Source organism: Chiloscyllium plagiosum, chromosome 3 (genome assembly GCF_004010195.1).
Source record: "Chiloscyllium plagiosum isolate BGI_BamShark_2017 chromosome 3, ASM401019v2, whole genome shotgun sequence".
In the NCBI taxonomy this organism is placed as follows: Eukaryota; Metazoa; Chordata; class Chondrichthyes; order Orectolobiformes; family Hemiscylliidae; genus Chiloscyllium; species Chiloscyllium plagiosum.
Window position 1 is genome coordinate 71,582,540 of NC_057712.1, and position 23,257 is coordinate 71,605,796.

The window sequence follows — 23,257 nt, forward strand, 5'->3', positions numbered from 1 at the left end:
CTCAGGCAACTGACTGTGTGGAGTTTGCACGTTCTCTCCGTGTCTGCGTGGGTTTCCTCCGGGTGCTCCGGTTTCCTCCCACAGTCCAAAGATGTGCAGGTCAGGTGAATTGGCTATGCTAAATTGCCCTTAGTGTCAGGTAATAAGGGGTAAATGTAGGGGTATGGGTGGGTTGCACTTCGGCGGGTCGGTATGGACTTGTTGGGCCGAAGGGCCTGTTTCCACACTGTAAGTAATCTAATCTAAAAGCTGTCCCCATCAGCTGTATCCGAAACGGATAAACAAGATATTTGAAAAGGAAATGTTTGGAGGGGTATGGGCAGAAGCAGCCAGGTGTGAGTAGTTTATTTTGGGATTATAATCAAGTAGGCAAAAGTGAGGACTGCAGATGCTGGAAACCAGAGTCTAGATTAGAGTGGTGGTGGAAAAGCACAGCAGGTCAGGCAGCATCCGAGTAGCAGGAAAATCAACTTTTCGGGTAAAAGCCCTTCATCAGGAATGGAGCATGAAGGGCTTTTGCTCGAAACGTCGATTTTCCTGCTCCTCGGATGCTGCCTGACCTGCTGTGCTTTTCCAGCACCATTCTAAACTATTTTGGGATTATGTTCGGTTTGGACTGATGGGTAAATTTCCGTGCTGTATGACTCATTCCTAGTCTACGGCGAGAAGCGGGATAACTGTGAAGTCTACAGACTTTTGGTTCTCAACAGGAATTGTCCCTTTTTTGAGAGGAAACATTGCCAGAGAAATTCAGAAGTGTTGCTTGTTGAATTTTCCGTTCGTTTACGGGGGTGAAGACAGTTCAATACTCAGCAACGTCTCTTAAAAGTTAGCTGTCACATTGTGACAATGCTCCCTTAATCCACTTTATTCTGCTCAAAATAAAGCTCAGATATATTCATGAAAGGTTTGTCATATTTCTACGCAGATTGTACAGTTACAAGGACAAATTATAGACTAGGTCACTTCGGCCTGATTCCTCCCAGTTACTGAAATAAATTGGATTACTTTACGCACATTTAGATATCAAACAAGTTACCACTCCTGCTGTTACCATCGTTCAGGACATATGGTATTTAATCAACCGACAATGGATTTCTCGTTGATCATATTCCTAACCAATTCATCTGGGTTTATTTATCCCATAATGCCAGCTGCCATTCAGCCCTTTCCGTTGGTCCTTCCCAAAGTGTCCGTTGGTCACCTACGTCACGGACGTGCTCGTGACACGGCAGTTGAAACGTGTGCGGTGCTGCTGACGGCAGCCGCAACAACGTTGTTAATTAGCGCACGCGCACCTTGTACGGGGTTGCTGGTATCCGCGCGCGTGAGTCGTGTTGTTGACAACACGAACGTTTTTTTCAATGTTTACTTCGAGGAGAGAGAGTAGAAGAAACTTTGTAGGAGTGTTTCCTGAAGTGAGTAGACCTCTGTGTACAGTCCGCTGTGTTGCGCTTGACATGGCTTTAATTCTGTACCTTTTGATGTTTTCAAGTACCTGGTACTTAGAAACCAGTCTGTTTACTATAATTGAGTGATTATAAAATGGTGTAATGCTATCTCGGTTGCACTGCTTCATTTCATTTTCTAAAATGCCCATCTAATTGTACACATGAAAAACTATTAACTGTACACAATATCTTGTCTTTTTTTTCCCCTGATAAATACACATTTGCCTATATTGATTCAGTTTTAACTTGAATGTAAACAGTGCTTTGTAAATTTTATATCTGTGCTGATAATTCAGTGAAATTGGTGGGTGAGAATGTTGCCTGTCAGCTGAAGTAGATAGCTGGTTGAGGTCCCATCTGCTTTTGGGTTTTGAAATATCAGCCCTTGTTTTAGTGTTAAATTAAGCAAACAATTTAATAAATAACCCCTGAGTATTGTTGACGTTTTTGACTTTACCTAGACTTGCACTTGATTCACAGTAATATAAGTAGTCTGTTCACTGCAAAAAGGAGAGAGGCAGCAAATTATTTTTTTTAAATAAGAACTCCATCTCTTTTCAGAATGATCTTTGTTCCTCCACTTGTTACTTGAACTGAGGCCCAAATAATTGGTGTCTATTCCTCAGTATTGTCTCTTTCTATCTTTCCAAATACCTACAACTTGGCCATCCTCTGAGGAGCTTTCTTCACCTTGGTCTATTACGCATCCTCAGATTTCCATCAGACTTCACACTTCATTTAAGTGGCTATTTAGACCCTGTGCTCTAAAGTTCCCTTCCTTAAGCTTCCTATCTCTCTTTCCCCTCTCAAGTTACTTAAAGTCTTCGTCCTTCAATCAAGTTAAAAATCACACAACACAAGGTTATAACCCAACCTAGTGTTTATTTGGAAGCATTAGCTTTCATCAGGTGGTTGTGGAGCATAAGATCATATGACACAATTTATAGCAAAAGACTACAGTTTCGTGCAACTGAAGTGAGATATTGAACAACCCTGGATTGTTGTTAAGTCAAAGAGAGGTGCAGCATGGAAACAGACCCTTTGGTCCAACCCGTCTACGCCGACCAGATATCCCAACCCAATCTAGTCTCACCTGCCAGCATCCAACCCATATCCCTCCAAACCCCCTTATAGCTCAAATACTCCAACCCTGGCAACATACTTGTAAATTTTTTCTGAATCCTTTCAAGTTTCACAACATCTTTCCGATAGGAAGGAGACCAGGATTGCATGCCAGGACTCCACTTTCAAGGAGCTATGAACCTGCACTCCAAGGTCTTTGTTCAGCAACACTCCCTAGGACCGTACCATTAAGTGTATAAATCCTGCTAAGATTTGCTTTCCCAAAATGCAGCACCTCACATTTATCTGAATTAAACTCCATCTGCCACTTTTCAGCCCATTGGCCCATCTGGTCAAGATCCTGTTGTAATCTGAGGTAACCCTCTTCGCTGTGCATTAAGCCTCCAATTTTAGTGTCATCTGCAAACTTACTAACTGTACCTTTTATCTCGGATCCAAATTATTTATGTAAATGACAAAAAGTAGATCCTTGTGGCACTCCACTGGTCACAGGCCTCCATTCTGAAAAACAACCCTCCACCACCACCCTCTGTCTTCTACCTTTGAGCCAGTTCTGTATCTAAATGGCTAATTCTCCCTGTGTTGCATGAGATCTAACCTTGCTACTAAATCTCCCATAGGGAACCTTGTTGAACACCTTACTGATGTCCATATAGATCACACCTATCGCTCTGCCCTCAGGCTCACTGGTCTGTAGTTCCCTGGCTTGTCCTTACCTCCCTTCTTAAACACGTTAGCCAACCTCCAGTCTTCCAGCGCCTCATCTGTGACTATCGATGATACAAATATCTCAGCAAGAGGATTAGCAATCACTTCTCTAGCTTCCCACAGAGTTCTAGGGTACACCTGATCAGGTTTTGGGGATTTATCCACTCTTATGTGTTTTGAGACATCCAGCACTTCCTCCTCTGTAATATGGACATTTTGCAAGATGTCACCATCTATTTCCCTGCTGTCTATATCTTCCATGTCCTTTTGCACAGTAAATCTGATGCAAAATACTAGTTTAGTATCGCCATCATTATCTGCACCTCCACACAAAGGCCGCCTTGCTGATCTTTGAGGGGCCCTATTCTTTCCCTAGTTACGCTTTTGTCCTTAATGTATTTGTAAAAACTCTTTGGATTCTCCTTAATTCTATTTGCCAAAGCTATCTCATGTCCCCTTTTTGCCCTCCTGATTTCCCTCTCAAGTATACTCCTACTTCCTTTATACTCTTCTACGGATTCACTCTTTCATCTTTTAGAATAGTTTGCAGGTTTCAGTTCATTAATATGTAAATCCCAGAACTATATTTAAGTAACTTTCTAGAGCTAACTTAAGCTTTTATAAAAGAAGGTGACATCTCAGCTCAGGCAAAGCATTAAGTTGTGAGATTGGAACCTGTCTGTATCCCAATCTTGAGTCAGACTGGTTCAATTTCCAAGGTGGAATTTACAAAATATTACATGTATTGACTGCCTGCAGATTGTGCATTTTCTGAGCAAAATACGATGTATCTGCAAGAATAATTCTGCAAAAACAAATTCACCCCATAGACTTGTATGTGTGTGTGTGTGTGTGTGAGTATAGTGTAATAGAACCCTAAGGTCCCAGTTGAGACCATCCTCCTGGGTACAGAACTGTGCTATCATTCTCCGCCCAGCCACTTTACATCGTTGCCTATCCTGAGGCAGCGCCTTGGAGGATGGTCACCCGAAGATCCGAGGCCGAATGTCCCTTACGATTGAAGTGTTCCCTGACTAGGGGGGAGCACCCCTGTCTGGTGATTGTTGCGCGGTGTCTATTCATCCGTTGTCGTAGCGTCTGCTTGGTCTTGCCAATGTACCATGCCTTGGGACATCCTTGCCTGCAGTGTATGCGATAGGCAATGTTGGCCGAATCACATGCGTACCTGCCACATACACGGTGAGTGGTGTCCCCAAGGGTAATGGTGGTATCCGTGTTGACACTCTGACATGTCTTGCAGTGGTTGACATGACAGTTTGTACGGCGTTGTGGTCGATGTTGTCCTGAAGGCTGGGCAGTTTGCTGTGAACTGTCATCTGCTTAAGGTTTGGCTGTCACACCCTCTCACAGACTTATACTCCATCACACCCATGCATACACTTTACCAAGCTTTCACACTTGCTGACGCACACTGTCTCACGTGCACTCACACTCATGCGCACTCACACACATAGAGTCGTAGAGATGTACAGCACAGAAACATATCGTTTGGTCCAAATCCTCCATGACGACCAGATATCTCAACCTAATTTCGTCCACTTGCCAACACCCGGCCCACTTCCCTCCGAAACCTTTGAATTCATATACCCATTCGGATGTCTTTTAAAATGTTGCAATTGCACCAGCCTCCACCACTTCCTCTGGTAGCTCATTCCATACACATACCACCCTCTGTGAAAAAGTTGCCCTTTAGGTCTCTTTTATTATCTTTCCCCTTTCATCCTAAACCTATGTTCTGTAGTTCTGGACTCACGCCAGTCCAGGGAAACGACTTTGTCTATTTATCCTATTCAGGCCCCTCATGATCTTATAAACCTCTATAAAGTCACCCCTCAGCCTCTGATGCTCCAGGGACAACTGCCCCAGCCGATTCAACCTCTCCCTATTGCTCAAATCCTCCAATCATGGCAACATCCTTGTAAATGTTTTCTGAACCCTTTCAAGTTTCACAACATCTTTTTGATAGGAAGGAGAACAGAATTGCACACAATATTTCAAAAGTGGCCTAACCAATGTCCTGTACAGCTGCAACATGACCTCCCAACTCCTATACTCAGTACTCTGACCAATAAAAGAAAGCATACCAAATGCCGCCTTCACTATCTTATCTACCTGTGACTCCACTTTCAAGGAGCTATGAACCTGTACTCCCAAGGTCTCTTTGTTCAGCAACACTCCCTAGGACCTTACCACTAAGTGTATAAGTCCTGCTAAGATTTGCTTTCCAAAAATGCAGCATCTCACATTTATTTGAATTAAACTCCATCTACCACTCCTCAGCCCATTGGCCCATCTACTCAAAATTTGTTGTAATCTGACGTAACCTTCTTTGCTGTCCACTACACCTCCAATTTTGTTGTCATCTGCAAACTTAATAACTAAACCTCCTCTGTTCACATCCAAATCGTTTGCATAAATGACGAAAAGTAGTGGACCCAGCACCGATCCTTGTGGCACTGCACTGGCCACAGGCTTCCAGTCAGAAAAACAACCCTTCACCACCACCCTCTGTCTGCTATCTTTGAGCCTGTTCTGTATTCAAATGGCTAGTTCTCCCTGTATTCCATGAAATCTAACCTTGCTAACCAGTCTCCCATGGGGAACCTTGTCAAACGCCTTACTGAAGTCCATATAGATCACGTCTACCACTCTGCCGTCATCTATCCTCTTTGTTACTTCTTCAAAACGCTCAGTCAAAACGCTTGTGAGACATGATTTCCCATGCACAAAGCCATGTTGACCATCCCTAATCAGTCCTAGCCTTTCCAAATACATGTACATCCTGAGGATTCCCTCCAACAACTTGCCCACCACTGACGTCAGACTCACTGGTCTATAGTTCCTGGCTTGTCCTTACCACCCTTCTTAAATAGTGGCACCATGTTAGCCAACCTGCAGTCTTCTGGCACCTCACCTGTGACTATCGATGATACAAATATCTCAGCAAGGGGCCCAGCAATCTCTTCCGTAGCTTCCCACAGAGTTCTAGGGTACATCTGATCAGGTCCTGGGGATTTATCCACCTTTTTGCATTTCAGGATATCCAGCACATCCTCCTCTGTAATATGGACATTTTTCAAGATGTCACCATCTATTTCCCTGCTATCTATATCTTCCATATCCTGCTCCACAGTAAACACTGATGCAAAATACTTGTTTATTATCTTCCCCCTTCTCCTGAGGCTCCACACAAAGACCACCTTGCTGATCTTTGAGGGGCCCTATTCTCTCCCTCGTCACCCTTCTGTCCTTAATGTATTTGTAAAAACTCTTTGAATTCTCCTTAACCCTATTTGCAAAAGCTATCTGCTGTCCTGTTTTTTTCCCTTCTGATTTCCATCTTAAGTATACTCCTACTATCTTTATACTCTTCTAAGGATTCACTGGAACTATCCTATCTATGCCTGACTAGGAGAAAATGAGGACTGCCGATGCTGGAGATCCAAGTTGAGAGTGTGGTGCTGGAAAAGCACAGCAGATGAGGCAGCATCCGAGGAGCAGCAGAATCGATGTTTCGGGCATAAGCCCTTCATCATGAAGGGCATATGCCTGAAGCAGCGATTCTGCTGCTCCTCGGATGCTGCCTCACCTGCTGTGCTTTTCCAGCACCGAACTCTTGTCAATGCCTGACATATGCTTCCTTCTTTTTATTCACCAAACCCTCAATTTCTCTAGTCATCCAGCCTTTCCTTTCACCCTAATAGGAATATACTGTCCCTGGACTCTCAATATCTCATTTCTGAAGGGTTCCCATTTTCCAGCCATCCCTTTACCTGTGAACACCTACTCCCAATCAGCTTTTGAAAGTTCTTGCCTAATACTGTCAAAATTAGCCTTCCTCTAATTTAGAACTTCAGCCTTTAGATCCGGTCTATCCTTTTCCATTTTAAAACAAATAGAATTATGGTCGCTGGCCCCAAAGTGCTCTCCCACTGATACCTCGGTCACCTGCCCTCCCTTATTTCCCAAGAGTAGGTCAGGTTTTGCACCTTCTCTAGTCGGTATATCCACATACTGAATCAAATATTTTCTTGTATACACTTAACAAATTCGTCTCCATCTGAACCCTTAACACTATGGCAGTCCCAGTCTGTTGAAACGTGGTAATAAAAGATTGAGGAGCAATAGATGTTAATTGGGAGAATTCACAAATAATGTGATGCCTTGCCTTCCTGTGGTGCGAAGTACATGTTCATACTCAAGGTTTAAGAGTGGAGTTGAGGAAGACAACCAGCACAACACTCGTCCAGGCACCTGTATGTCGACATTGATGTGGTCCTGATTCAATGTTGACAATTTCAGATCTTTTAAGATACTTAACTATTACTAGATCAGGGCGAGTGAATTAACTACTAGTACTTGAATGATTGATCTGTGTAAAGATTATTCATACCAATCTTGTCCCTTGAGATATATGTATTCTGTTTGTATAATCTTTGTATTTAAGGAAAAGGGGATATTGTATTGCAGTAATAATTTTACGTTGATTAGTATATCATTTAGCATGAATGCATTTTAAGTACACTATCACCACATGAAATGATGCAATGCAGCATGGTGCAGAATTTAGAGTAATGTTGATCCTGATTGTATGTGTGGAATGAGCTCTACTATATCCCTGTAAATATTCGGTTTTTCAACTTAAGATGAAACAAAACTCTGGTTATCATTTACCAGAGTGTGTATGTTTGTGTTGGAGACCAGGAACACAACAAGCCTCAATGAGTATTAATTATTGATGGCCTTCTGTATCAACAACTGGCAACCCACTACCATCACACCAGAGAATGGAAACTATTCAGTGGGAAGCCTGCTGGAATCACACGGAATCTGGAGCTAATTTCTACCGGTCTAATTCTTTCACGGTCTTAGGTGGCCTGCATTGCTGCTTTCCTCCTCTCCAGTTGCTGCTTGACAGGGTTCATCTCAGTAGTACAGGAAGAGGAGGAGGAATCAGGGCTCACTGTTGCTGTTAGTGTCCAGAGTGTACCTTTTATGACAGCCATAAGCCTGGTGGCCATATTCAGTAGACCTTCAACAGCCATAACCTTGGGGCTTGTGGCAAATTAAGAACTTGCTGACTCTATGTACAGGAATAGGGATGTTATCCTAGAGCATTGTCATAGTCTGTAGCTCATCAGACATTAATGAAAACTAAAGACTGAAGCCATTTTAGCCAAAGGAGCTTGGAAAGTCAAAAATGGTGTCTCTCTTCGCTACCCCCTTATTCAGTTGTACATTCGTAACAGTAATGGATCCTCTCTGCAAATGTATTGTGCTGTTTAATAAGGGTCTGTTTGTTATCAACAAGAAGTTGATTAGTGTAAGAATTTTGATTTTTTTTTGTTACGATTCTCCAGTAGAACTTTCTACACTAATTTTCCAGAAGGAAAAAAAATGTATTTTGAATGACACATACTAGTTTGACCTATCTTGTACATTTTGAATTGACACTTCAGTGCATCTAGTCTATTTGTTTCCAAGTATTGTGGGTATTTTATTTTAATGATTGTTTTTGTTTCATCTGGGGTTGTTCACTTTGTTCTTTTTAAATTGGCAGAATCTATTCAAAGTCAATATTCTCTTCTCCTCTGGCTCTAGAGGGGATAGCCAAATCGCCTCAGGGAGCATTTGGTCAATATGCCTCAGCCCATTTGTCATTTTTAACTAAGGAGTTGTAGCTATGAGGACCTATGGGGGGTTGTCATCCTCTAACAAATATGAGAGATTTTTTTAAAACAAAATCACATTTTGGTGTGAGAAGGAAGGATCTGTGTTTGTGTCCACTGTCACTATCAACTATCTCTCTTCTTTTAGAGTTTAAACTAGTAGAAGGTAGGGGGCTGTGTGAGGTTGTGGTGGTCATTCCTATCCCACTCCCAGTGGAAACCATGGATTTTCACTGTCCCTGTATCCTCTTATTGATTTTGGAGGTTTGTAATCACAGTTAGCTAAAATACTCTGTTGACAATTTATAACGATTCTCTAATAATTTACTGAGTTTGGTAATTATTTAATTTGACAAAGAAAGTACAGGTGTTCCCCGCTATCCAAAAATAAAGCAGTCCTATGAACCTTTTGTAAGCAGAAATGGCGTAAAGCAAAGAAGCAATTGCCAATAATTTACAGGGAAAAGTTTTTTTTAATGTTTCCAGACCTAAACAGTAACCTACCAACTCATACCAAATAATACACACAACCTAAAATAATACTAACATGTAATAAAAGTAAGAATGATATGATAAATATACAGCCCATATAAAGTAGAAATAATGTATTTACGGTGTAGTTTCACTCCACTACAATCTGGAAGACAGCGAACACATTGGAAGGCTGAGACGTGATGGTGGTGGTGGTGGTGGTGGTGATGATGACATGTTAGGCTGAGTTGTCAGACATTGGGGTGGTGGGAGGTACCGGAGGATGGGGTGTAGGAGAGAGAGGAAGAGGGTGATCTATCAACATTTCTCCAGAAGGTGCCACTCTCGCTGCACGTGCTTTTTTTTGTAAAAGCGAAAATCCTCTTAATTAGCAAAAACACATGCTAGTTTAGGTCTTTTTTAAAAGCGAATTGGTGTAAAGCAAATGTTTGAAAAGCAGGGGATACCTTTATACAACCATGATAGATGTGAATGTTTCATTGATCTAGAATGAAAGAAGAGCAGCAGTGGTTTTGTTGTCTTTGGTGATTACAGTCTTTGTTCTTCTCTCAGGATGCTGTAAAGGACCTTTTGGTCTTCTCCCAAGAAGATTGGTGTTTGTTCCCCTGCACCCCCTCTCACCGTCTCCCCATCTACTCCTATTGACAAATCTTATTTTGGGGGCTGGTAGCTTAGGCTATGTCAATCAATCGTCTGAATCCTTTTGACAAAGTAATTATGGGACAGCTACTCATGACATTGGATGACCTTCCCCTTGGCCCAAGTTTATCTCATTTTCTCTGCGAGCACAAACTCCTTATTTTGCAAAATTTTGCTTTCATAATAGGGTAGTGCCACCTCCAATAAACCTTTTTCTTTACACTTGTAGAAGGCTAATTACTGCTGCAACACAATGAAGTGGAGTCTCCTGCTACACTCCGGAAAAACTAAATATGGAATGCTAAGAGAGCAGTGTTTTAAAGGAAACCCAAATTTCCAACACTCCTCAGTCTTGCCCATGTGGCCTTGCCTGAGATGATCCCACATCGTACTAATTGGTCATTGCATGGTCAGTAGTATTGTCCAAGCAAGTGCCAGAGGTCTGACTGGCTTTGCTTTTGGGGACAGCATTCATGCTGTTATAGGTAAAAACAAGGACTGCAGATGCTGGAAACTAGAGTCTAGATTAGAGTGGTGCTGGAAAAGCACAGCAGGTCAGGCAGCATCTGAGGAGCAGGAGATTCATGCTGTTATGCCTAAAGCTGTCTGATTTTTAGCCAAATCTGTGATATTTGATTTTGATGTAGTACTGTTACATGTACTGAAGTACGTTGAAAAGTTTGATTTGCATGAAGTGCAGGTAGATCATAACAAATAAAGATCATAGGTTTATTGAACAGAGTAAGGAATACAATAAGTTATGGCTGTAATGAAGGTTTACAAAAGTAAGGACATCAATAGATTTGAAATTTCAGAGGTTAGTTCAGAAGTCTAATAGCAGTGGGGAAGAAGCTATCTTGAATCTGTTGGAATGTTTGTGTAAGGTTTTGTATCTTCTGCCTGACAGAAGAGTTTGGAAGAGATTATATGAGATCCTGGACGATGTTGGCTGCCTTTCTGAGGCATCAAGAAGCATAGGTGGAGTCAATGGATGAAAGGTTGGCTTGCATGATGGACTAGGCTGTGTTCACAACTTTCTGTAGTTTCTTATGGTCCTGGACAGAGTATTTGCTGTATCAAGCCTTTATGCATCCAGATAGAGTGCTTTCTATGGTGGAGCTATAAAAGTTAGTGAGAGTGCTTATGGACATGCAGAATTTCCTTCTCCTGAGGAAGGAGAGGCAGTGTTGTGCCACCCTGACCATTGGGTGGTCCAAGACAGATAATTGATCATTACTTCTAGGAACTTGCTGCTCTTGACCATCTCCACCTCCGTTCCAATGATCTAGATAAGAGTGTGTCTTACTCCTCGCATACTGAAGTCAATGATCAACTCTTTAGTTTTGCAGATGTTGAGGGAGAGGTTGTTATCTTTATACCATGCCACCAAGCACACACACTCTTCCCTGCTTTCTGTCTCGTCATTGTTTGATATCCGACCTACAACAATGATGTCGTCAGTGAACTTGTCGGTGGTGTTTGGAAGAAATTCGGTCACACAGTCACGAGTGTTCAGGGAGTACAGTCAGAGACTAACTATGCATCTTTGTGGGGTGCCGGTGTTGAGCATTATTTTGGAGGAGGTGCTGTTGCCTATTTTCATGAATTGCAGAATGGTGGTCAGGAAGTTGAGGATCCTGTTGCAGAGGACAGAACAGATACCTGGGTCTTGGAGTTTAGAGATTAGTCTGGTTGGGATTATAGAAGTGAAGATTGAGCTGTAGTCAGTAAGCAGATGTCTCATGCAGGTGTCCTTCTTATCCCGATGTTCCAGGGATGAGTGTAGGGCTGGGGAAATGACACTGTGGACCTGTTGGGACGGTAGGCAAATTACAAGAGACCAAGGCAGGCTGGTGGGGGTTAGAGTTGATGTGAGCCATTACTATTGCCTGCTTCAGGGCAGGTGACAGTTTGTTGCTAAACCCTCGAAGTGTATTTTATCTTCTATTTCCTTAATAAAACTAGCATTTTCTGCCAATAAATCAATGTTTTCTCCCAATGTTTCCTTTTATTGATCATCCTGAAAAAAAGTAGGCAACAGTCAGTATTTTCTAAAGGTAAACTAGAGATGGGTAATAATTGCCTACATCTTGTGAATATATTTTAAAAAAAACACTTGAGTGCTTCCTGTTCCCAGTGCACACAGTCATATGTCACAGAAACAGACCTGTCAGTCCAACTCATCCATGCCAACCAAACATCCCAAAATGACCTAATCCCATTTGCAAGCATTTGGCCCAAATCCATCTAAACTCTTCCTATTCACGAACCCATCCAGATGCCTTTTAAATGTTGTAATTGTACCTCCCTTCACCACCTCCTCTGGCAGCTTGTTTCATACACACACCACCTTTGAATGAAAAAATAACTCTTCAGGTTCTTTTTAAATCTAGCCTCTCTCACCTTAAGCCTATGCACTCTAGTTTTGGACTCCCCTACTCCAGGAAAACAAACCTTGGCAATTCACGCTATCCATGCCTCATGATTTTATAAATCTCTAAGGTCACCCCTCAGCCTCCGATGCTCCTGAGAGAAAAGCCTCAGCCTATTCAGCCTCCAGTACCAGCAATATCTTTCCTATATAAGGGTGACCAGAATTGTATGCAGTATTCTAAAATAATCAATATCTTGTACAGCTGCAACATCCCTATACTCAAAGGTCTGACCAATGAAGGCAAACGGACTAAATGCTGCCTTCACCATCCTATCTGCATACAATTCCACTCTCAATGAATATGCACTTGCACTCCTAGGTCTCTTTGTTTGGCAGCCGTCCCCAAAGTCCTATTGTTAACTAAGTCCTGCCCTTATTTGTCTTAGCAAAGTGCAACATTGCACATTTATCTAATTTAAACTCCACTGCCACTCCTTGGCCCTTTAGACCATCTGATGACAGTCCTATTGTACTCTGAGATAATCTTCTTTACTGTCCACTAGACCATCTACTTTTCTATCATCTGCAAACTTATTAACCATTCCTCATATATTCACATCCAAATCATTTGTATAAATGACGAAAAGGGGTGGACTCAATACCGATCATTGTGGCGCACCTCTAGTCATAGGTCTACAATCTGAAAAGCAATCCTCTACCACCACCTCTGTCTCCAACCTTCAAGCCAATTTTGTATTATAATGGATAGCTCTCCTTGGATTCAATGTAATTTAACCTTGCTTGGCATGCAGAACCTTGTCAAACACCTTGTTGAAGTCCATATAGACAACATCTGCTATGCCTTCAATCTTTTTTTTGTCACTTTTTTAAAAAACCTAGTCAAGTTAGTGAGACATGATTCCCCATGCAAAACGTCATGTTGACAATACCTATTCAGTCCTTCATCTTTCCAAATGTGTGTGTGTGTGTGTATATATATATATATATATATATCCTGTCCCTCAGAATCTCTTTCAACAACCTACACACCACTGATGCATAGTTCCTTGGCTTTTCCTTATAGCCTTTCTTAGATAAGGGCTGAATGAGCTGCCAGAGGAAGTGGTGCAGGCTGGTACAATAAAATATTTTAAAAGGCATCTGGATGGATAAATGAATAGGTAGAGTTTAGAGGGATGCGGGTCAAATGCTGGCAAATGTGACTAGATTAATTTAGGATATCTGGTTGACATGGATGAGTTGGACCAAAGGGTGTGTTACCGTGCTGTACTGCTCTGACTCTATTAGCCAACCTCCAGTTTTCTGGCAGCTCGTCACTGACTGTCAGTGATGCAAGTATCTCAGCAAAGTGTACAGCAATCACTTCCCCAGCTTCCCAGAAAGTTCTCTGGAATACCTGATCCAACCCTAGAGAATTATCTACCTTGATATATTTTAAGACCTTCAACATCTCCTATTCTGTAATATGAACTCTTTTCAAGATGTCACTATTTATTACCCCAAGTCCCTTAGCTTTCACTTCTCCCCAGTAAGTACTGACATGAAATATTTGTTTAGTGTCTTCCCCCATCTGCTGTGGTTCCACACATAGACTGCCATGTTGATCATTAAGAGGCCCTATTCACTCCCAATTGTTCTTGGTTTCTTAATGTATTTATAGAGTATCTTTGGATTCTCCTTAACTCTATTTGCCAAAGCAAACTCATGTCCCCTTTTTGCTCTTCTGATTTCCGACTTTAGTATACTCCTACTGCCATTATAATCCTCTCGGGATTCACTTGATCCCAGCTGCCTATACCTGCCATGTGCCTCCTTTTTCTTTACCAGAGCCTCAATTTATCTAGTCATCTAGCATCCCTTGCAATTTTCAAAGGCCTCCCATTTCCCAATCTTCCCTTTACCAGTGAATAGCCTCCCCCAATCAATTTTCAAAAGTTCCTATTCAATTCTGAAAAATTGGCCTTATTACAATGGCTCAACACTTCAGCTCCCCCTCCCACTCCACCAAGGACATGCAGGTCCTTGGACTCCTCCATTGCCAGACCATAGCAACACGAAAGCTGGAGGAAGAGCACCTCATCTTCTTCTGCCTAGGAACCCTCCAACCACAAGGGATGAACTCAGATTTCTCCAGTTTCCTCATTTCCCCTCCCCCCACCTTGTCTCAGTCCAACCCTCAAACTCAGGACCACCTTCCTAACCTGCAATCTTTTTCCTGACCTCTCCGCGCCCACCCCACTCCAGCCTATCACCCTCACCTTAACTTCCTTCCACCTATCGCATTTCCAATGCCCCTCCCCCAAGTCTCTCCTCCCTAACTTTTATCTTAGCCTGCTGGACACACTTTCCTCATTCCTGAAGAAGGGCTCATGCCCGAAACGTCGATTCTCCTGCTCCTTGGATGCTGCCTGACCTGCTGCCCTTTCCAGCAACACATTTTCAGCCTACTACAATTTAGAAATTTTAACTTTTTAATCAGTCCAATCCTTTTCCATAACTACTTTAAAACTAATAGAATTATGATTAATTGCCCCAAAATGCTCTCTCACTGACACCGCTGTAATTTGCCCTGCTTTATTTCCTAAGAGAAGGTCAAATATTGCATCATCTCTAGAAAGTATATCTACGTATTGAATAAAAAGTTTCTTATACATGCTAAACAAATTCCTCCTCATTTAAGCTCTTAACACTATGACAGCCATATGTTTGGAAAATTGAAATCTCCTACCATTGCAATCCTAGCCATTTCTATCCCTGAAGAGATCCCAATGGTCCAAAAATGTGAATTCTTGCTCCTTTTCACCAGTTCCTTCGCCATGGATTCGTCCCCTCTATCCTCCTGTTGCTACTCTCACAGCATGTGGCACTGTTAGTAGTCCAGATATTACTACCTTTTGAGAACTTTTTAAAAAAATCTCCTGCCAGTTTCCTGTATTCTTCCTGCAGAACCTCGTTCCTTTTTCCTACCCATGTCACTAGTACCATATGTGGACCACAACTTGGGGCTGCTCCCCCTCCCCCCTCAAGTATCCCAAAAACACGATCTGCGAATCACGAACACTGGTACCTGGGAGTCAACACACCAGTCAGGAGTCTGTCTCACTCTCACAGAACCTCCAATCTGCTCCCCTAACTATGGAGTCCCCAATGACTAATGTGCTGCTCATCTCCCCTCTTCCCTTCTGAGCAACAGGGACAGACTCTGTATCAGAGACCTGTACCACATGGCTTCCCCCGGTATGTTTCCTTCCCCTCCCACAAACACTGTCCAAAATGGTATACTTGTTACTGAGGGGAATGCCACAGGGGATCCATGCACTGTCTACCAGTTCCCTTTCCATCCACTGACTGTAACCTATCTGCCTCTTTCTTGCACCTGAGGTGTGACTACCTCCCTGTAACTCCTCTCAATAACCCTCTCTGTCTCCCAAACAATCCAGCTCCAGTTTTGAACACTATTTTTGAGGAACTGGAGTTGGGTGCACTTCCTGCAGATGAAGTCAGCAGGGACACTGGTGGTGACCTTACCTCCCACATTCTGCAGGAGGAACATTTAACTGCCCGCACCACTGTTCCCATTATTCTAAATTTCTGAAGAGACTATAGAAAAGTAAGGAATAAAAAAACTAATTACTTTACCAATCCAGCATACAGAAGATTTTTTTATTTTTGGTTAGAGGAGGAGGAGGATGGGTGGGAGATAATAACTATGTAGTGTTTCTGGTAAAGCAACCACCCAAATTATTATTTCACTTATTCAGCAGTCCTGTGTCCACTCCTGCTCAATGTGCATCCTGCCAATTCATGAGGTACATTTTTAATTCAGTGATTCACCTTCTCGTCAGCCCCCCTGGCTGACGCTTCTGCTCTTTCTGCTGCAGCACCAAAACAAAACCTGTCAACATCCTCATAGAAGCACAGAAAAAGAGTTTTTGGCCAACTGTGTCTGCACTCGTCAACAACAACCACCTGGTTATTCTAATTAATTTTCCAGTATTTGGCCCATTGCCTAGTACACTTGCAATACCAAGGCATACATCTAGATACTACTTCAGAGTTATGAAGGATTCTACCTTTACTGCCTTTACTGGCAGTGAGTTTCAGATTCCAACTAATCTGTGCATGAAAATATTTTTTCTCATCTCCTCTAAACCTCCTGACCCTTAGTTTTAGTCTCTGCTCAACAGGTCATTGACCCCTCCATCAATGGGAAACGTTTATTCTCGTCTACCCTATATATGCCTTTCATAATTTTATACATTGCAAACATTTTCCCTCTCAATCTTCCCCACTTAAAGGAAAACAATCTCAGCCTGTCCACTCATGGTTCACAATATTTTAAGTTCCAGAGCATCTGCAAATTTTAAATTACATCTAGGTCATCTTAATATATATCAGGAAGAGCAGGGGTCTTATCATACATCTTCAGAGAAATCCATATAAAATGTTCTTCAATTTGAGAAAGAATTAGTGGGGGAAAAAAGTGGTGACTGTCACTCAGTCAATTTTGTATTCATGTTGTTACTGTGGCTTTTATTCATCCCCTTTATGTTACCTAACTTTCTTTTACACAAGGGCAATGAATTCATCAATAATTTACTATTTTGTCACATTCTAATAGTTTTCATTATAATTTACAGCAAAATGTCCCATCTTCCTAACAAGGTTGAAGCAGAGCTTCAGCCTTTGCTTGGACAACTGTTGAAGAGCATAAAGGAGAGAATCTCAGGAGCACCTTCAGTTGAATGTGCTGAAGAGATCTTGCTACACTTGGAGGAAACTGACGAAAACTTTCACAAGTATGTTGAAAAAATGTGACATTTGGGGTTTGATTTTCAAAACTAAATTAGTGTAGAGGATGAACCTTAATTAAGAGGTTTGAAGTTGAATTCTAGCTCTACCTGGCATTCACAGCCTGGATGGGTCAACATTGAACTAGTAAGTGGTATGAAGTAACTGACTACATTCACATGCTTAAGTTTTTTTTTGGTGATGGGTCTCTAGTATAGAGGGGTTAATTTTGTTACTTCCCTTTGCAAGCTGCACTCATCATCCTACTTGCCCAAAAATAGAGAATTGCACAGATCAATTCACAAGAGGAAAATTACAAAGAAAATTAAAAATACTTTATCAAAGATTATGGAAAAACAAAGAAAATGTTTTTTTATAAGAGATTTAGAGATTAAAGAAGATTCCTGGATTTACATAATGAAATAATAGAGAATATGTCATTTATTCTTTGCACTGTTAAATACTACTAGAATGACCTCAGACTCCAGTGTTGCACTTTGGAGGCCAAACTATAAAGGGTAACATCCCTATCTATTTTGGAATTAAGTGATCTGATTGCAAAACACTTTGTATGACCAACTATTAATGCAGGAGTTCCTCAGGATAGTGTTCTTGGCTGAACCATCAATGACCTTCCCTCCATTATAAGGTCAGAAGTAGGGATGTTCACTGATGATTGCATGATGTTTACTGCCATTTGCAACTCCTCAGTCCATGTCCAAATGTAACAAGGACTGGACAATATCCAGGCTTTGGCTGACAAATGACAAGGTTGAATGTTAGACAATGGACAACTCCCAGCAAGTAAGAATCTAACTTTTGACATTTAATGAGGTTAATATCACTGAATCACACTCAATCAGTATCCTGGAGTTGATCCTGGGAATTACTGTTGACTCGAAACTGGATTGGACTAGCTATATAAGCATTGGCTACAAGAACAGGCCACGTGCTATGATTACTGCAGTGAATGACTTCCCTCCTGACTTCCCAAAGCCTGTTGCTCAATGCAAGGCATAAGTTAATAGAGTGATGGACTTGTCTGGATGTGTGCAGCTCCAGCAACACTCAAGAAACCTTAATACCATCCCAGACAATGTAACCCATTTGATTGGCACGCAACCACAAACGTTTACTCCTTTCATCACAAACACATAGTGACAACATGTTTACCATCTGCAAAATGCCCTGCAGAAGTTCTTCAAAGCTCCTTAGCCCCTTACAATTGCATGTTTATCACCTTCTAGAATGATGAGAGGTGCAGACTTGACTTGAAAGATATATTGCCATTGTGGAACTCTTCGCTAAAAGTATCGTGGGTGCATCTACAGCACTTGGACATGTAGCATTCAAAAAGGCAGATTACCCCACCTTCTCAAGGGCAATTAGAGATGGGTGGTAAATGCTGGCCCAACCAATGGTGCTTAAATCCCTTGATTAAATAATAACAACAAATTACTTGCCTGTTCTAATTTTCTCTCTTCAGTTGAATTGAAAACATTTCATCCACTATTTAATACTGTGAAAGCCAATAATAATTTGTGCCTGATGTTAGTACTCTTCATCTAAACAGTCATGGAGAAGTATTCAACATATAATCAGAGAAAGCAGAACTTAGATTTTGAAAGTTTGTTTTCTGCCATACCAGTGATGTCAGCTTTTAGCAAAATGCAAAGTTATTTCCAGAAAATTTTTTATAAGGTATCACACATTAGACTAAATAATACGATGAGATCCCATGGTGATGGAGGTAGAATGTTAGCATGCATGGAGGGTTGGCTAACCATTAGAGGACAGAGAGTTGGGAAAAGGGGGGCATTTTCATACTGGCAACCTGTAGCTAGCAGTGTGTGGTAGAGATCAATGCTAGGTCACAATTATTTACAATATATGTATTAATGACCTTGAGGAAGGTGAATATACCATAACCAAATTTCCGGATGATTTAAAAATAAGTGGGAAGATAAGTGGCTAGAATGACATAAAGAAGCTATGAAGTGATATGACAGATGAAGTGAGTGGGCAAAAATTTGCAGGTTTATAATGTGAATATTATCTAAATGGAGAAAAACTGCAGAAAGTGACAGACCAAAAGGTTTTGGGAGTCCTCATCAATGAATCACAAAAAAAAGCATTCAAGTAATAGGGAATGAACTGGAATATTTCAAAGGGAATAAAGTATAAAAGTAGTGAGGTTTTGCTAAAACTGTATAAATCAGTAATCGGCTGGAATATTGTGAACAATTTTGGGCCCTATGTAAAGAAAGATAAACCGGCATCAGAGGCAGTCCAAAGAAGTTCACTAGGTTGATGCCAGATATGGAGGAAAAGTCTTATAAGAAGAGGTTGAGTGGGTTGGGTCTGTAGTCATTGGAATATTGAAAATTGAGAGGCAACCTAATTGAAATGTACACGATTCTTCGAAGACTTGACAGGGTAATTGGGGAAAGCTTGTTCTCCTTTTATGAGAGAGTCCAGGACCAGAGGCATAATCTTGGAGTAAGAATGAAATAACCCCACAGAGGCCAGTAACCTGTCACTAAGTCACCATTCATTTACACATGGAGAGTCTTTCACACCCGCCAACTCCCTTAGAGCCAACTGTCAGAATAAACAGAGTGTCTGACACTCCTGTTTTTATTTTCTTTCTTCTGGTGTGAGACGCAGTGAAAGACGGAAGGTGCACGAATCTTTATTCCAATTTCCACCACCAGAAAGAAAAGAAACACCCCAGTGGCCAGTGACAAGCAGTGCCCGTCACCTCAAAGGGCAATGCTGTGTGATTAAACATTGGAGGGAAGGGCAGGGATTAAATCAAAATAGAGTTGGAGGGGGAAATAATGCACTCGACTCCCTGCGGCGCCCACCCCTCCCTGAACAACTCCACGGTGTCGATGGACACTGCGTGCTCCTTTCCCAGAGACACCCAGGTGCTACTGTAACCGCGGAAGAGGGGCAGGCAGACGGCCCTAACGACCCCTCCACTGCCTGCTGCTTGGCCCTGTTTATGGCCAGTTTGGCCAGGCCCAGGACCAGACCCACGAGGAGGTCTTCAGACCTGCCCTCCCTCCTCCGTACCGGGTGCCCGAAGATTAGGAGTGTGGGACTGAAGTGCAACCAAAAGCAGAGGGGGAGGTTTTTAAGAAAATCAAAAAGGGATTGCAAACGCCCACACCCAATATACACGTGGTTCACAGACTCCATACCGCCACAGAACAGGCACTTGGGCTGAGAGTCCGTGAACCCACCGCAATCTGCGGTTGCAAGGGACCGCTGCGTGCAGCACCCTCCACCGCAGATCCCTGAGAGAAAGGGGGAGGACTCCCACGTAGAGAGCCCTCCACTGGGGATCTTCACCGTCCAGCGGCAAATGGGCACGCCAAGGCGTGTCCGGGCGGTAGATGAGGGAGAAGAGGTGGACGGTGTGCAGCAGCAGTCGATACAGGGCCCGCCTTTTTAAGCCCTTAAAAGGGACAAAACTAAAATTCTGGAGGCGGCTCAGGTTGTGGGGCATGGGCTCCCGCGGGATGACTCTTTTTTTTGACATGCCTGTTTGTTTTTTTTTCTCTTTTTGCATTTTTTTTCTTTCCCCCACACTACCACTTAACTGCGGTAGTGCTTATTTTTCCCCCAGCACCCATGTTGTGTGTGTGCAGGTGTGAGACATAGTGAAAGACACAAGGTGCACGAATCTTTATTCAAATTTCCACCACCAGGAAGAAAAGAAACACCCGAGTGGCTAGTGTGACTTTGTCCTTATCTGTCAACCAGGGCTCTCTGATTTGACCAGATTAACAGCCCCAGTCAGAGAACTCATATTCTATAAGGATCACCTGGCTGACCTCATTGCAAACACTACAATGGGTTGTACATTTAAGACAGATGAGGAGGAATTTCTCCTCTGAATATACTAAATCTGTGGAACTCTGAATACAGAGAGCTGTTGAGTCTGGGTCATTACTTATATTCAAGGCTTAGATTGAAAGACTTCTAATTAACAAGTGAAATAAGGATTATGAGAAAAAAACAGGTAAGTGGAGTTAGGGATAATCATATCTGGCACAATCTCATTGAATTGGGGAGCAGACTCAATGGGCTGAATGGCCTACTTCTGCTTCTGTGGCTCATGGCCTTAATATGTAGTTCTTCCATCAGAGAAACAAATGCATGTATAGCAAACCAAAGGTAGTTGAAGCCAGAGTCTATTTTAGATAATATTATAGATGGGATTTGATCTGAAAGAAGTTTACAAAATAACGAGAGGTGTAGATTTAATGGTATTGTCTTTTTCCTAGAGTGGGGAATTTCAAGAATAGGGGCACATTTTTTAGGTGAGAGGAGAGAGATTAAAAAAAGACACGAGGCAAATGTTTTACACAGAAGCTGGTTTGAGTGTGGAATGAACTTCCTGAGAAATTGGTAGATGTGCTTACGATGACACTGTTTAAAAGACATTGGATAGCTACATGACTGGGAAAGGTTAGGATGGATATGGGCCAGGAGCCAGCATGTGGGGCTAGTTTAGTTTGGGATTATGTAGGGCATGGATTGGTTGGACCGAAGGGGCTGTTTCCTTGCTGTTTGACTCTGACTATGTTTCTGATTTAATTTTGACCAGTGGCAACTGAATTATGCAGTTTAAAACTGGTACCAACATTCACATAGCACATTTAACTTTGTCATAATTTTAACAGCATATTTCTTTATCCTCTTTTCTCCACTGTGCACCATTTTCACCATTTGACAGTGGTTGGTGATCTGCCCATCTCTTCAGTGTTCAATGATCGATTTTTCAAAGGTTTCATTGTCCCTCAATTTTCAGCCCAACTATCCCCAAATTTCACTAGGAGCCACTGGGGGTTTGCCATTTGTCTGTGATATCTCTGGTATGATCAGTAATTCACTATGTTATAATTCAAAGATATAAGCCTGTGCTAGTTTTGTGCTGTCAACTTAATTCTTTTGTCTAATGGAGATCAATAGATTTTGTTTTAGTTAGAACACCAGCCATGATCTGGCTGATTAATGGAGCAGCCTCCAATAGCCAAACACCTATTTCTCCTATTTCTTATTTTGTTTCAGTTGACTCCATATTTTAAAACCAGTGAATGATTGGTGTTTCTGTTTGCTACTTGTTACGGTCCAGGCCTGACCCCTCAAAATATTTTTAAACAGGTAGCCCAGACTGTAACGTTACTATTTGTTTCAGGTAAGCATATAGTGGATATTCCTGGAGTGACTGAGCTGGTCAGACTGCCAAGTATTTTAAACAAACAACTTTTTTGCAAAATTACGGAATAAAACACAACAGACTGAAAATAGAATACCCGATAGGCTATCCTGACTTAACGATGCTGTTCCAAAATATTTGCAACAATCCCAATAAACCCCTTAGCACAGAGTAAAAATGACACAAACTTACAGGTTACGAAGTCCGAAGGGCAGAAGGAAGGGGAGAGTGTCTGGCTTCAACAGTGACCCTGACTCAACTAACCCCTGAACTGTACTGACCTGGAGAGCTGGCCATACCCCCTTGATTACACCAGCTTTTTTTTAAAAGGACTTGAAAGCTTTCTGCCTGAAGCATTATTTGTTAGGTATAAACAAAAGGGCCCCAATAAACCATTCAAATTTCAGGCATGATGGAACCTTGGGTTGTTTAGAACCTCTCTGCACAAATCAAGGACAACATAACCTTGGAAAAGGACCAGCTTTGTGTCATATTTATAATGAAAATGTGATTATATTTATTACAAGTTGAGTTATGATTCTACTGAAACAAAACTCAATGAAAATCTTTAACACATTCAAATCTTTAATTTCTGTCTTTTTTAGTTATGAGCTGGTGAAGTATCTGCGAAACTATATAGACACTGCATTGGGCTCTGTGATTGAGGAGGAGACTGAGAAATGTACTTCTGCAGAAGGCCGATCTCTAGGTTCTGGTCAAGATACACTTGTTCAACAAGTTACAAGGAAAACTCGGGAATCTGAAGAGTAGGTTGTGT

General features: G+C 41.9%; 1 protein-coding gene across 5 annotated transcripts in view; it reads left to right on the forward strand.

Moving 5' to 3' along the window:
- Nucleotides 1-1,195: 1,195 nt before the first annotated feature.
- The window catches only part of tbc1d32 (TBC1 domain family, member 32), a 251,277-nt gene continuing 229,215 nt past the window's right edge, over nt 1,196-23,257 (forward strand). For 3 of the 5 annotated variants that reach the window (XM_043684303.1, XM_043684311.1, XM_043684315.1), the window contains exons 1-3: nt 1,199-1,418; nt 17,099-17,257; nt 23,085-23,246. In XM_043684303.1, coding sequence (XP_043540238.1) covers nt 17,103-17,257; nt 23,085-23,246 — 317 coding nt within the window. In that variant the 5' untranslated portion in view covers nt 1,199-1,418; nt 17,099-17,102. Of the gene's footprint in view, nt 1,419-17,098; nt 17,258-23,084; nt 23,247-23,257 lie in introns of all 5 variants that reach the window. The other 2 variants (XM_043684318.1, XM_043684307.1) reach the window with 2 other exon arrangements.